The sequence below is a fragment of the Rhipicephalus sanguineus genome, chromosome 1 (assembly GCF_013339695.2).
Source record: "Rhipicephalus sanguineus isolate Rsan-2018 chromosome 1, BIME_Rsan_1.4, whole genome shotgun sequence".
In the NCBI taxonomy this organism is placed as follows: Eukaryota; Metazoa; Arthropoda; class Arachnida; order Ixodida; family Ixodidae; genus Rhipicephalus; species Rhipicephalus sanguineus.
In genome coordinates this window covers 110,310,587-110,327,047 of record NC_051176.1, presented here as the reverse complement: position 1 = coordinate 110,327,047, position 16,461 = coordinate 110,310,587, and the positions used below count along the sequence as shown (strand labels likewise).

Sequence of the window (16,461 nt, the reverse complement as noted above, 5' to 3'; positions counted from 1 at the left end):
TATTTTCGTAGCTGTGCTTTATAGCGCAGTGCTGACCATCAGGTAGAGCAACACTTCCTTGAGATTGTTAACATCTTAGAGAAATGTACTTGCCCTGGCATAGCTCTGGTAAATTTGGAGGAGAAGGGGGGTTGTGGTGGGGGCATACTCTGACAGGTGCAACACCTCTCCTTTGAGTCAGATGTCCATACAGAGTGGACATCACACTATATAAAAGTTCCAACAGTGTGACCTGGAGAGGTAGTATCAGTGAGTTTTCTGTAGGAATGTTCAGTGGTGCTGAGAAAACTAAAATCTGCACTTGCTTAGGAATGGCAATGCCACCTGTCAATGTTGGTCTATGTGAAAGATAACTTCAAACATGATACTTCATCTTTATGCAAGGTAATCAAAGGCTGGGCGCACACACACTCTTTCTAATCCTATGTGTATGCCATGCCTCAACTATAAGGTAGCATGTTTAAGGGCTATCTGGTCTTGATTCGTAATACAATGAGCTGTGCAGCTGAAATGGGGGCAGAGAAAACGCACACACAGTGCTAACTTTGAACTTCACGTTTTTATTCTTGCATGCGCATAGACTCACATATAGAACAAATGGAACAAAAGAAATACAACATTCATATTTACTTATTGATTAACCATAACTCATGTGTGCAGCATGATCAAACAAGTTTTTTTGAACTGCAAAGTGATAAATTCAAGAAGTTGCAACTCTTTCTGACAGCGACATTGTTGGTCTACTCTCACACTTAAATTTTTGCAGTCTGAAACACCTCTATAATCTTGCTTGTCCAGTTATTTTGAGCCTTATACAAAATAGTAGTTTTTGTAAAAGCAGGGACACAGCTACAATCCTGGCACCATACGCCCAAGTGTCCTGAAATCGCTTTAGTGGCGTTGTAATGGTGTTCTGTTAGCCTCCGATTGATACATTGTGACCGATATGCATTCTTTTGCACGAGAACAGAATGGAATAGGTGTTTGGGATGCACGATGAAAATTATTTACATGATACTGCAGACCTTTGTGGTCCAAGCAGGACGGGCAAAAACAAAATACAAAAATAAATAGTGGCATAGTTGCTGTGACGTAATTGCTTGAAATGCTGTGTGGAAGAGGCGTTAATCCTGGTTCCTTCCAAATTTACCTTTTTATAAAGCTTCTGCAGCCATTCTGAGGCAGAAAATAGTAGGCCCACTTCATATGTCTTTCCTCCTGAGATTATGCGAAAGACAATCTATGTACGAAACGACAACAATGTTCTGTGCTCTGGACACACCACTGTACTTACTTTGTGTGTTCCTGCATCACTCGCTCAGGCCTTCCACTCTCAAGGTTTAGTCTGAATGTGTTCCGCAAGGGTTAGTCTGAATGTGTTAATGCACGAATTGCCCTTTCATAACATCATAAGATTTTTGAACTTGGGATTGTACATTTTACATTGAGGTGTTTGCTGCAGTGACGACTTACGACTTGAGAGGCAATAAGCATTTCTGCCAAACACAGCAGCTCATTCAAAGCTTGTAAAATGCACAATAGTGCTATCTTCTCTAAATAATGCTACTTTGAAGTATTGCTATGCTTGAAGTAAGGCTACGTTTAAGTAGACTAGTGACACCCCTGGTCTTCATTGCTCTGTGCTTCGAACCTTCAGCTCAACACCAGCGTCCACCCATCACTTTTTACCGCACACGGTGCAGCTTACGCTGTCGTCGCTGTTGTCCCGTTGAAGAAAGAGCCCAATTTCTCCTTCTTTGCTTCGTCTGCTTGGAGAGGTAGTGAGGTAGGGTCGGAAACAAACGTCACAAACACAGAGTGGCCTGCATTCAAAGGCTTGATTCCGTATTTGGCTACTAATCTTTAAAATTCATTTTCAGACAAACTAAAGGACTTGCAGTCGTATCAGTCAGCACATATCACCAGAGTAACGAAGAGAACATATATGTTGAAAATTTTATTTAGATTAGTGGGCATCAAAAAAAATCACAGCATATCCACGGAGTGAATGATGATGAGTGGGCGAAGCTGCGGAGGTTCATCGGTAAACCGTGAATCTTCCGTGAATTCTGCCCAGTACATCATCACCGACGTGAGATCGGGCGCGTTTATACTAAAGGTTCGATGAGCTATGACGGCTTGCAGCTCACTTTAATTTTACATGTACGCTGTGAATTTTCATTGTTTAGAAAACCATTGCTTTAGAAAACATCTGGCGTCTTTCATTAAGCAGCTGGCGTCTTTTCGTTTTGCTTTAGAAACATCTGGCGTTCTTTCGTTTTGCTTTTACAAAACATCTGGCGTCTTTCGTTGGTTTATTTCATCAATCAACGGCGTTTTGAACAAAATTTTTATTGTTTAATCACGCACAAGAGAAATCTCACCAGGCACTACCTTGGAGGTAAACAGTGGCTGCTAATGGGAATGAGAGACAGAAGAAGTCGGCTTTTAGCTAACACTTACACTTCTACTTCTACTAACGTTTCCTGCTGGAACATGCCAATGGCTGCTAATGGGGAATGAGAGACAGAAGAATTCGGCTTTTAGTTAACGCGCCCGCTGCGAATTTTTTATTGTTCAACAACGCACAGGAAAAATCTCCCACCGGCACCACCTTGGAGGTCAAAGCGTAAGACTGGTTACGCACTACGACTACTACGACTACGAGGGACGAACGGGTGCCGCCTTAAGGAGCTTCGCCCCTAAAAAATTGCCAGAGTTCCCTTTAAAGTGTTCCTGAACCACTTTTCCTAGTAATCATCAAATGACCTCAGTATGGGAGTTTGTTGCCTCGCACATTGATTGCCCCCCAAAATTTCTTGAATCCGTCAAGAATGAGCGGAGCTACAGGGATTTGTCATACACTTTCATTGCTTTCTCTCTTCTCTCGTCTTGATGAATGTGCTGGAAGGTGCCCATGTAGGGATGGCACGGCGGAAAGAAATTGCATCAGTGCACGTCATGACTTAGAGCAAGCGCGATCGAATGCAATCGCTTTCTCTCGTTGTGATTCCTGTGCGTGAACGTGGCTCACAGTGTAAGGTCAGCAGACTACGGAGCACGGCGGTGCCACATAGCAGCACCCCATGGCAAGAAGCGCATCTGATCCAAACGTCGCTATTGATTTATGTCTGCTGTGAGCCAATGGCATGCTACCTGCTGTTTGACATCGAACAGCAGGCGCTGGCAGCTCCAAAGAGAGGGAGCACAGGCCTCTCTATGAAGAGAGGGCAACTGATAAAATGGCAACTTCGCGCTCCGCTTCTAAACTCTCCTTGCCATGCACAACTGCAAGATTTGGCTGAGCTGTTCATAGCAGTGTCTGCTTACTGCAGGATGTGTTTTTTCACCAAGCCTGGGGGGGGTCGTTCATGCTCCTTTAAGTGAAACCACAACACGAAACACACTACAGCACTGCTTTAATTCTGGAATGTTTGCTATTTTCACATCAAATGCTCTTGTGTGTTTATTGCACCCCCTGCCCCCCTCGAAATAAGGCTTTAAAAATTCAACACAACTGTCCCGGCTAGTAGTAAAGAGTCAGTACTGACTTTACTACTAGCTGGAACAGGATGTACGTACATGACCATAAATAAACAGTTTACACAATTTGCCTTATTTCATTGACTTTTGGCAAATATGTCGCCCAGGCTGGTTACTGTGCAATTGACTGCCTAGTTGGGCACGTGGCTGCCCTTGTGATATAGGTCTGAATCTCTTTTGCCAGGCCAGTGTAAATGGTGCACGTGTAGACGTGTGCTTTATGAAGGTAAGATTTTGAGGAGTAGCCGACATGTGCGTGCGGGCAGACACAGTCAGACAGAGCATGAACAAAGGAGACAGGATGTTAGGGCACATCTGGGCGATGGCTCTTTAATTGTGCTGATGATCAGAGTTGTTACAATGGTTTCTGTCCACATGCTTTCCATTCAAGTGCATGTGTTGTGGAATAAAGATGTTAATGAAATGGAGTGCTCATGTCATCTCTCTTCTCATGTGACGAATGTGTTTGCATGAACTTACCATGAATGAGGGTGGCATATTGCATAACATTCTGCTGGCTGATAATTACTAGCGAGTAGCAATTATAAAATCAAAAAGCTAAATTTTTATTTTTTTCAGTTTTTAAAAGGTCTTCTGGTAATTTAGAATGGAACTACCTATATGACTTTTCAATAGAGAAACCATGTTTTTTGTATATTTGATTCTGGCATGTTTATTTGATTGAACCTGTAATATAGAGGGTGTGTGTGGTGTAGGCTTCCTCTAGTGTGCTTCTTTATGATTAATCCCTCAACTGTGCCAGTTTTCTTTGTGAAGGCATACATCCCAGCTTAGTGACTGCTGTACTGGGACTTGTGAGAAATCGTTGAACATTTGGGAGGCTGTTTCTTTTTATGATGGTGTACTGCCCATCTTGCTTCTGCTTGAATAACGTTTTGTACAGACATGAAAGGGAAATCTGCCTTTTGTGTTGCAAGACTTCTGGGAAAGAATTCTGAAAAACACTTGTGTATTTCCTTTGTAGCCTCAGCATGTAGCAAACAAATTCTTGTCGATTTTTCGTTTCGTGAACCTTTATCCACCTTGCGGGATTTTGCAGGACTGATCTGCTGTATTCATTGTGTATGCACATATATTACCTTCATGAAAATTTATGCAGTTAATATTGTACTAATGTGGCCAAAAGCTTGGCTTACATTTCTATATACAAGTAGCTATGGTATTGTCATAAAATGTTGCCAAATACTGTCGAGTTTCAGGTGACATTACAAGTATATTAACACCAGTGAAACCTATTTGATACAAGTTTTTCAAACTCACCTAGGTATTTTCCTGTGGCCTCTGAAGTACCATCTAGCCATGTTGTGCATAGGCAGTGTTGTTTTCTCTTCTACATTGGCTAACATAAATTTTCGCTACATGGAACTGCTAGCTTGCATGGCATGGCCAAAATAAGAGAGTCTTAGTTTGATCACCTTTGCTTCAGGCAAACATTGTATTTTGATCTCCCTTATGACCGATATATTTGTTCATTTGGCAGTCTATGGGATACTCAGTACTGCGCCAGCACCATAGCTAAAAAGAATCTAGGTTTCTTCTTCCATATTTCCGCTACATTACTACGGGAAGGACCAGGGAACTTAACCAGATGAGTTTTGAGGTTGACATCTTTGTATTCCATAATATATAAAAGTTCAACCATTGTTCTGTTCAGCGAAACTATTCGTTGCTGTATTTCCTTTGTAGAGCTACCGTCTGATTCTATTCTGAATCCCAGTGAAACATAGTGTTCTACAACATCTATTACTTTGTTATTTATCTGAGTGCTTTGAAGTTTATCAGTTGTCATGACTTTAGAGTCTTTTCTATGTTTAGAAAAGGATCAGTGTTCTCGCTTTCTTCTTTTACCTTCAGATTGAATGTTTTTAAGCCTTTTATGCATCCTGCTACTGATGTAGTGTTGTCTACGCATTGTAAGTTAGTTACTTATGTTCCTCCAGCTCTCACTCCTATATCCCATTTTTCGAGGTCACAGTTTCTGAGTACATATTCCATGTATAAGATAAATATGGTGAAAGAATGCATCCTTGCCTGACTCGTCCTCGGACCCTAAAACTATCCATATTACCAACGTTTTTCTGAACAACCACATTTTGTGCGGTGTGTAGGTTCCTCTTAGAACTATAAGGTGTGCAGGAGTGCGCTAGCATATATTCCGAGCTGGGAGTGGTAAATGGAGTGAAAAGCCTTGCTATAGTAATCACTGAAACAAAAATACGTAGGCTTTTGGTATTCTTTACAAGTTTCCATCGACGGTCTCATATTCACAATGCAGTCCCTCATGCAGCACCGTCGAGCGTAAGGTTCTATCCTTTTCTGTAACACCTTGAGGGATGGATTACTAACTTCAGATAACAAGGCAATGAAATAGCTTGAGCCTTTTTCGCGTTGCCCTTTTTATGCATTGGGATAGAGAGGTCCCTTTCAATCTGTTGGCCATTTTGGTGTGTCCAAATTTGTTGGCATAGCTTAGTGATGACTACGAAAAACTGTGCAAACTAAACAGGGACAGGGAAGACACATGCGCAAGCGCAGACTAGCAAATGGAAGTTTATTGATGACCTTAGTGATGACCTTGATTGGTTCTGGTCCTAGCGCCTTGACAACTTCTATAGGGATGTTGTCTGGCCCACTTGTTTTACTGGTAGATAGCTGCTCTATAGCCTCTTAATTCATCATCTAAAACTGTTGGCTCTAGCTAGAGTAATACTTAAGCCTACAGAAGCCTCTTCTTCAGTGTCATTTTTCTCAAACATATTTGCAGTGTATTCCTTTCATCTTTTGTTTGTCTTGCCCCATCGCGAGATACTTTCCTCGCGTGTTAGTGACAACACTGAGTTTGGGTTGTAAAACTCCTGTGATTTGTTTGCATCGGAAAGTTGGTGGAGCATGCGACCACTATAATGTAGTAATGTTTTCCATTCGATTTTATGCCATTCATATTGTCCGCTGTTCACGATGGATTGATCCCATGATAACGAAGGTCAGAGCATTGCTCTGTCCACTGATAAAGTGGCATTGCAAAGGCATCCCTGCACAATTTCGGCCCAGGATTTAAAAGTTTTATTAATATGTGGTACTTAATTACATTCCATACATTCAATTAGTTGCAAAGCCAAGCAGATTGGGCACTAGATTTCATGATGTACATAAAGCTGACTCGTTTTTTTTGCATACAAAATGCAACCACAGCAGTTTTACTTCTACTTTTAACTTATTTTATGTGGCATACTGTTATTATCACTGCCAAATTTAATGCACTTTCAGTTTGAGATAACCATTTCTGACTGTCTTCAAGCAGAAACACACATAAAAAGGAATTGGAATGCAGTGACAACAATAGGTAGTGTGGTGGTATCGGAAAACTTGTTTCACCCAATATTATAGTAAACATCTGCAGTGGTGTTCAAACAATAAATTCATAACTTGTGGTGCAGAAGGCAAGCTGTGTGTGTACTTGGCCCATCTGATATAAAAATGCTTAGGCCTGGGCCTGGCCTAGAAACTTGTGTAAAGAAAGGGTTGTAGACATGCATGCCACGGCAAGATTACTTGAAGGAAATATGGCACTAATATTCTTTGGCTGCCTTGACAATTTTGGGTGTTACATGGATGCATTTTTTTATTTGTTATGTACTTGTTCAGAAACCTTGTTGCTGGCTTGATTGTTTTTTTGGTGTTCAAGTGTGTTGCACGCAGGCTTCATAGAGCACTTTTTTCTTTAGAGCACTTAAAGGGGCCCTGCAACACTTTTTGAGCATGGTCAGAAAACGCTGCCAATCGGTAGTCGAGGCTCCCGAAAACATGTGAGCCAAACATTATAGTGCAGTACTCGGCCTGGAATTTACAATTAATTCTCAGTCAGCTAGCAATTGCTCGCTCTCCTCTCGACAAATGATGCCATAAACCCAACTAACCATGCCATAAACCCAAACCCAAAGTCCACAGCCATTGGCTGATTTGAGCATCGTGAGCTACATAGTCGCAGCGGCTGCTGTGGGATGGCACGACGGGCCGTGCTCTGGCTCATGGTCCCACTGAAAGTAAGCCACGCATTTGGGGGGGGCGAAGTGTTCAAGGTCACGTCGCGCATGTGACGTAACTTCTTTCCCCCGTGCCATCCCTCCCTGCTTAGCTTCCAGTGCGCTCGTCAAGACGAGAGAAAAGAGAAAGCGCTTACAGCATGCTACAAATCCCTTTAACTATGTTTGGACTTGATGGATTCTAAAAATTTTAGTGATTCGATTCGTGAGGCAGTAAACTCCTCTAATGGTGCCATTCGAAGATTACTTGGAAAAGTGTTGCCAGGCCCCTTTAAGTGTTTTATATTCAAAATATTTTCATTGCACATTATTCATGGCTTAATTAAAATGTGAGTGGCAAAAATGAGAGGATAAAAATAGACTAATTATTGCTTATAACAAAACTTACATACATGCAAGCTTCAAGGACACTTAATATGTAAGAATTCAGGAAACCATTGTAGGTCAGAAGAACCAAGTTTAAAGCCCATGTTTTACCTTTCAGTCTCGTGCTAGCTGAACAGCTGTATTGGCAATGCACTCGGACATTATTGGCAGATTTTCTTCATCCTTGATGAAATTGAAAATTAGTTCATGCTAAAAATAGTCGCACCCTTTGGGGCATATTTTTGTCACACTACAGTAATGTTCGTCTTCGTCTGGCTTCCTTGCGTTTCTTCTCCTCAAAACATTGCGCTCGCTACTTTCCTGTCAAGAATGCCATGTAACGCTGATGGTGCAGGTGCTCTTTGTGACCTGAAAGTGTTGATCGTGTAAAGCAAGGAAAGGCATGCAAAATGGATGATGGATATTATTGTGTGTCAGAGATATGCCCCACAGGGTGTGACTGTTGAGAATATTGGTAATCCAGGCACACGGTATGTATGCACTGTCCTGCATTCATTGTATTCTCTGAATTAGGTCCATTCGGGTGCCTGGTTCCAACATGCTTTCTTGCTCAACTATCAGTGCTACTACGTGGCCTTTGCAATTTTCATTAAAGTATTTGATCAAAGAGTGTGAGAAATAGCAAAGGATTTGCATCTGTAACAGGTGTTTCCTCATTAACATGTAACTTGAAATAGCCTACTCGTTTACTTGTAATCCAAAAAAAAGGGGGCTTCTGGCACAAAACAATTAACATCCTCCATGTTATGCTGTTATCTGGTATTGTTGCTAAAACAACCAAATTTTACTGCATGATTTGTTCCAAGGTGCAGTGCAGACAAAATTGAAGCTGCTCATTCAATAAAAAAACACACACACACACACACACACACTCCACTGCAAAAGTGAAGCTTAAAGGGGCCCTGCAACACTCTCTGAGCATGGTCAGAAGACGCTGCCGATCGGTAGTCGAGGCTCCTGTGAACACGTGAGTCAAACATTATACCACAGCACGTGCTAGAAATCGCTCGCTCTTCTCTCGACAAATGATGCCGTAAGCCAAAATGACCGCACCATAAGCACAAAGATCACGAACATTGGCTGATTTGAGCATTGTGATCTGCATAGATACCGTGGCCTCCGCGGGATGCCGCAATGTGCCCGTGCTGCACTCTATAGTGCTAGAATTGCACACAGTGTAAAATCGTGCCAGCATGCTCGTGATCGCACTGAAAGTAAGCTGCACTTTCAAATGAATAAAAAGAAAAGAAAGTGTTCAAGGTCACGATGCACACTTACGAACAGACGTAGCTTCTTGCCCCATTGTCGTCCCCTTCTGTATAGCTTTCAGCGCGCTCTCTGGCACAAAAGGGGGGAGAAAGCGCTTAAAGCGTGCAGCAGATCCCTGTTACTCCACTTGTACTTGACTGATTCTAAAAATTTTTGCGGCAGTCGATTCGTGAGCCAATAAGCTCTTTTAACGAAGCCATTCGATGATTACTTGTAAAAGTGTTTGTAGGACCCCTTTAACAGCACTGGACAAGAATATCAAAGAAAAAATAGTGTTGGCAAGCTGAGCTGCCGCTTGGCCCCCTTTTATTTGAAAAACATAATGGAAAACATAATGGAACACAGCTAGTCATTGCATACAAGGGGGTTAAGGCAGTTATAATGCTGCTAATCTGCAAAAGCAGCCAGTTGTAACAAAAGCCTTGAAATGATGTTGGCACTCAACTTCCACCCAGGCAGAAAATGAAGTGCCTTGGCTTCAGTGACCGTCATCTTTCTGAGAATTCAGAAAAATGTCTGGGTAACCATAAATGATGTGTTTGCAATTTACAACATATTTTCTGGAAAAAGAAAGTGCACACAGTGACGACATTATGTCCTGAGAAATATGTGCGGCAGCTATTACTTGCCTCATTATTTCACCTTTTAAGCTGAGCAAGACCCGCCACGGTAGTCTAGTGGTTATGGTGCTCGACCGCTGACCTGCAGGTCGCGGCCGCCGCATTTTCGATGGAGGCGAAAATGCTTGAGGCCAGTGTGCTTAGATTTAGGTGCACGTTAAAGAACCCCAGGCGGTCGAAATTTCCGAAGCCCTCCTCTACGGCGTCTCTCATAATCATATCATGGTTTTGGGATGTAAAACCCCGACAATTATTATATTTTAAGCTGAGCTAGCAATATTCATGGAGAAAAGTTTAGAAATTCAAGACCTGACCTAACAGAGTTGCTTCTGCCTTGCCTGCTGGTTTAACATGCTAATTTTATACTTACTCTTTTTTATGCTGTGACTCATTAAACAGGTCCCCATCGAACCTGGAGCGTCATACACTATAATTCTGTCCTGCCTGGCACAGCAGCAAGGGAATGTTCGGATACCCTTGGCATTCAAATTCCAAGAGGACACTCAGTGTGAAAGGCTGTTCACCATAGTCAGATTCATTGATGCCACCATTTGGGAGGATGGAGGAGACAACCTGGAGCCAGTGGAGCCTTACATGTTTGTTGCACCGTTGCCCCAGTTGCCGGACTCTGACCGTATCATTCATGCGAAGCGTCCCGAGAGGTTAGTGGCTTGTGCTGGTTCTCTTTTGTACTATCAGAAAGCATTTGTCAACCTCCGATTGTTTTTCATTATTAAGTTTGCTTCTACAGATCTGTGTGTGCTTCCTTTCTTTATTTTTCTGCTAGTGTTTTGGCCTGAATGTACTTGGTGGTTCTTACTGTTGCAATTTAGCGTAACTTATTGTATGAGCATGCTTGTATATCTAGCATACTCACCTACTTCACAGGGTGGGCATAGCCAGAGCTGAATGCTGCCTTGCACTCTTATTGTGTGATAAAAGTGTAAAAAAAAAATCTTACCACAGTTGTTTTGTCTTCTCATCCCCTCTTTAGTTTAAAGAATATTGGTGTTTTATGCATTTATTTACCCCTTCCTTGCAACTGTGAGAGAAATGTGCATGGATTACCATTGGGTTTTGTAGCATATTTCAAGGGCAGATATTTCTAATAGTGCTCAATTCATACTCAATATTGGTCAGAACACATTGTTGGGCTAATTTGTTTGTAGGACTAGTTTGAACCTAAATGGGTGTTATAAAGACATGACGGACAAGCAGAGTGACAGAGCACCTTGCAGTTGCCTTGTGATTAGCCTGGTGTCCTGGTTTGTCCCTCTTCATCCTATGGCACCGTTTGCTTTGTACAGAATGTATGTCTTGAGCATTGATCAGATTTTGTTTGGCAATTGCAACGTACACCTTAAGTTGATTAATTATATAACTGATATTCCATACGGAGCACTGGGGTAGGAGCCTGTCCGGTTTCTGTGGATAATAATATTTTTCTACTACTGCTACTACTATTACTATATAACTGGTGACTAGTTTATTAAATTGCTAATTAATGAAATGCACAGTGGTAGCTACCGTGCAGATAATTTTTGTTTCTTTAGATAATCCAAATTAAGGTGGGAACTGGGTTATTTGCCACAGAAATTTAAAAAAAGAATGCACATATGAAAGTAATGCGCATACTGGAAAGTACTCTCAGCGCTTGTGTTTGTCATTCTTTCATTTCCTCGGCCCTCCCTTATCTGTATTTCCGCACTTCAATGCTTGCGCTGCTCATATTCACCATGTGCACTGGTGGTGCCTTCTTGAAACATTGATGTTTACTACAGCACTCAAAAACAACATCCTTGCCTTGACCCGACACCCTACACCGATTTAGGCCACAGGCCATAATAGTAAATCAACATTTCAATCAATCAATCAATCAATCAATCAATCAATCAATCAATCAATCAATCAATCAATCAATCAATCAATCAATCAATCAATCAATCAATCAATCAATCAATCAATCAATCAATCAATCAATCAATCAATCAACTGAAGTGATCAGGTTCTACATTTCTACTTGTGCAAAGGCGTCGACAGGAAAAATCATTAGACTGCACAAGCTTTTGTTTTCTTTTGCACCCTCCTGCGACGACGCAACAGAAATGTTATGGTGGGTTGTGGTTGAAACAAATACCCAGATGCGAGCTGTAAGCTCTGCAAACATGAACACGTAGACATGGCACATATCTTATGGAAATGCACAGAGATAAGAGTAATATTATATAGAGGACAACATAGCACCGGACCTTCTCGAGGAGCGATGGCTAAGCGCTCTGACTAGCTCAGATCTACATGACCAACAGTGGGCAATCCAGCGAGCCCGGGCAGCGGTGGAAAATCTATGCCTCACCGCACATAATGCCTGGGTGGCCGTAGTCGGGGCCGGCAACCTTGCAGGTGCTTTTACAATGAAAGCTGTTATGAGATCACAACAACAGCTGTTTTTGGCACCGTAGTTGTCCGCCCCCTCTGCCAGTGTCCGTAACCGCTGTTGCGCGAAATAAGAAAAAAAAAGTATCGAGGATGCAACTGTGCCGGTGCTTGAAACTCATTTGCAAAAAGACCCTATACAGGCTTCATGTTATGAAGGAATCACATTAACATATGTAATATAGCGCGATAGAAGAGTAAAATAACAACCAGGCATCACAATGCGAAATCTGTAACCAGGTGTCGCAAAATGCGAATTGTGCGAGTGGGTTGTTGAATGCTTCCAACACATTACAAAGGGCTCAGCCATAATTCTTCATCGTCATCAGGCACAGCATCAATAAAGTGCACATAATGCCCTACAGGTGTTTAGCAGGTACCACGGTTCTTCGCAGAATGACGAAAAATGGCATAGTGGCTGCTTCCCTATGTCACAAAAATTATGATTATTTATAGTGTAGCGGGTGCCTTGCAAGTGTACTTGTATAGGCTGCCAAGGAAGCCCATAAGGCCCCCATGATCCATTTCCTCGGGGTCTCAATAAAGTTCTTTCCCTCCCTCTCTCTCTTTCTCACATTAACATATATTATATAGCGTGGTGGTTGAGCGAAATAACGACCGGGCATTAGACAATGCGAATTACATAACTAGTGGGTCGTTTAAAGCTTCCGACCCATTACAAAGGGCTCAGCCGTAACTCTTTATTGTCATCAGCCGCCGCATCAACAAAGTGCACATAATGCCCTACAGATGTGTAGTGGGTACCTCGCTTCTCTGCAGAATGACGAATAATGGCATAGTGGGGACTTCCCAACTTCACAAAAATTATGATTTATGGCGTAGTGGGTACCTTGCAAGTGTACTTGTATTGGTAGCCCCAAGAGAGTTTACAATGGCCTCTAGAAATGCCGCTCTTTCGCTGTAACTGTGCTGCGCTTTCTGCGCAAGCCTGGCGTTTTTTTTTTTTAAATAAAGTTTTTTTCGTCCTTCCGTCCATTGAAACAAATGCTCAGGCAGTGTTGCTACCAGAACTCCGCTACGGTAAATCATCCGTGTGAAAGTGTAGGCACGGGTTGTCATGAAAAGGCCACAATGGCTGCTAAATGGCTGCTACTGCTTCTGCAGCTGGTGACTGAAAGCCACCGTTTTGATTAGGAGCAGCTTAAGTCCTCGCTCGAGGAGCGAAATGAGAAAGGGTATGCCTCTTGTCATCTGCTTTCATTTTGAATTTGTAGGTTGAATAACCTGAGTTCACTCATCTCCATTTTTTAAATTCTTTTGCAAGCATGCACCAATGAGGGGCACTCTGATTAACTTTACAAGCCAGACGGTTGGTGACCCCGCCAAAGGAGAACATTGTCCGGTACATGAGCGGGACTGTATCTTTAGTTATGTAGGCAATCTGCTGCCATGCTTCGGTCATCTAGGTGGGGCCTCTCCTGCTTTTTTAAGCTGTGCACACAAGATTTTAAGAGAAGTTCCTGTAAAACACTTAAAGGGGTCATGAACCACTTTTCCAAGTAATGATCTAATGATGTTAGTATCGGAGTTTACTGCCTCCCGAATCGATTGCCGCAAAAATTTCTCGAATCCGTCAAGAATCAGCGGAGTTACGGGGGTTTGGCGCACGCTCTCAGCGCTTTCTCTCTTTTCTCGTGCCGACGAGCGCACTGGAAGCTAGACAGGGAGGGATGGCACGGGGGTAAGAAGTCACGTCAGCGCGCGTCATGAAACGCGATCGCTCTCCCGCTGTGATTCGCATGCGCGAGTGCGGCTACCGTGTAAAAATAGCAGACTGAGAAGTAAGCGCGCGGGCAAGTGGCGGCACCCCGTGGCAAGAAGCGCATCTCATCCGGCTATCGGCCAGTAAGCATGCTATGTCTCCGCGACGTACGCATGCAGACGCCCCGCCCACCGACGAGAGTGAGAACCGGTGTCTGTTTGAAAAGAGGGCGCCTGAGGAAACGGCAAATTCGCGCTCCGCTTGTGGGGTTTACGCGACGCGCACGACTGTAATATTTTGCAGAGCAGTTCATAGCCGTGTCAGCTTTCCGCAGGTTGTGTTTTTTCAACAAGCCCAAGAGGTGCTTCATGACCCCTTTAAAGTCCAAAATTATTTTAATCTTGTTGCTTCATATAAGCAAGTCAGTGGACACAAAGAATAGCCATTATGACTTATACTGCTATGACAGAACAGAGTATTGTCCTGGCATTATAGACTTGCTGCCTGTAGAGGGTAACAAACTCCTGGCTTGGTAGCAAATGTTGGGACTGCTTGCAAATGATGCCTTACACATTTGCCATTACAAATTTTAATGTTTTCCAAACAACGATTTTTCATGTGTCATGAAGTTAGTGTTTTTGGATAGAGAGCTGACGTGTGATGGCCTGGAACATGGCGTGCAGCTGTATCATTTTTGATAAGCGCAAATTTTTGAACAGGAGGGTGGGATAGATGCAAGATAAGTGACAACTTGCAGCTTGCATTTTTTATAACTAGGCGCTGAACCGTGCCTCCATGTGGGTGGCAGAAAATAGTGCCTATTTCTCATCTGAATTGCACTCCCATACATTTAATGGCCCTGTACAAAGTTGTGCGCTTGTCAAACCTTCAAGTATGAACCAACTGTATCTGTTCTTGCGCTGGAGTGTATCTGTACTGGTGGTGACGTCAAGCCCGCTGCTGAAGCACTTAAGTTCATGAAACACTTTCAGCAAAATCATCGCTGCTTTCATTGTTCCTTACCTCGCAGTTTTTGCAGCATGAACAACACGTCGTTCAGCGCCACGCATGCAGGTTATCGAGGTGCTAGCAAAATCTGAAGTGAATGTGGTGTGTGGTGACGATACTCTTCCGTAGTCTCACTAGCCGTACATTAATTAGCTCAATCGATTACGTGATTGCGTTACAATTCAATGAAGTCACAGGCGTCGTTCGGTCGTTGTAATGGATACATTCGTGCTACACCTTTGCAGGAACCGTAAGTTATGTTTCTCTTTTCATGAGCACATTGGCGTGATGTCCGGGAATGCACATGATCAACTATATAGGTGATGTCATCAAGCATCTCTTTGACTTGTGGCTGATTGTCGGCAACCCATTTCTTCGAGAAAACTCAGTAGGGTGACTGGCAGACAGGTTGCATGTTTTCATTCATTGTGGTTCAGTTCCAGCGTTTATTTGTAAGAGGTTTCTGCTAATGAAGCAGTACTGGTATATTTTCAACTGCTTAAGTTGTCTCATTTGTTTCGCTTATGTTGGCATAAGTGAGACGGAACCAAGGTGGCAATAAGCAGGTTTGCTGAACATCCCTCTGATCTTGCGAGAATCGCACACAGAAAATGCGCTCTGTTTCTGACGCACATTGGTTAAAAAAGGAATGCTGAGCGCCATAATCTGGGATTTATTTTGCGGTATTCCGTTTCATTTACCATTCTTCTTTCCATGCATTGCGGTGAGCGGCCGAACATTGCAGTGACAATTAACGGCACATTGTCAGTGACGGTACCTTGAAGGGAGAAAAGAATTGAGAACGAAATGTGTCATTTGAAAATACAATCCCTGGTATATTCCATGTTTCATTGCAATGATGACATGGCTTGCACAAGCTGGCATGAGTGTTCGCAGAAGGAGGCAAAAGAGGGCACTTGCCCCCCTTTGCCATTCATGGGAACTGTGTACTTGTAATTGCCAGAATTTAGATTTGTGGGCATTAAGTGTCAGGTTTTGTGTGTGTGTGTGCGTGTCTGTAAATGCACACATACACGCACAATGTCAAATCTTGCAAAATGCTGTTAGCAGGCTTTTCTGCAAAGATATTTTCCAACCGAAAACTCTCGTTTACATCATGCTTTTTCGGTCTAAGTGTTTTCACCCCTCCACATTCTAGCAAAGGTGCACAACCACCACGTAGCTTTTCAGAAATTACTTTGCAGATTTGCATGTTATAGCAAGCTCTGTTGTGTACAAAGAGAAAGGGAAGAAAGAAATGGCAGGGATGCGTGTTGAATGGAAAGAATGGTACATTCTGCTCATCTCTAGTCGAGGTTATTTGGTTGGAAAATATATTTGCGCAAGCATGAACAGAAACATTTTTGCAAACTGGCAGTTGTGCACAAAATTAGGTCTATGACCATCTATAGCA

The 16,461-nt window shown here is 42.7% G+C and overlaps 1 protein-coding gene across 1 annotated transcript in view; it reads left to right on the top strand.

Annotated features, from left to right (window-relative positions):
* Nucleotides 1-16,461, top strand: part of LOC119395856 (putative helicase MOV-10) — an 89,174-nt gene that overhangs the window by 1,633 nt on the left and 71,080 nt on the right. The window contains exon 3 of the mRNA XM_037662869.2: nucleotides 10,283-10,545. Coding sequence (XP_037518797.1) covers nucleotides 10,283-10,545 — 263 coding nt within the window. The remainder of the gene's footprint in view (nucleotides 1-10,282; nucleotides 10,546-16,461) is intronic.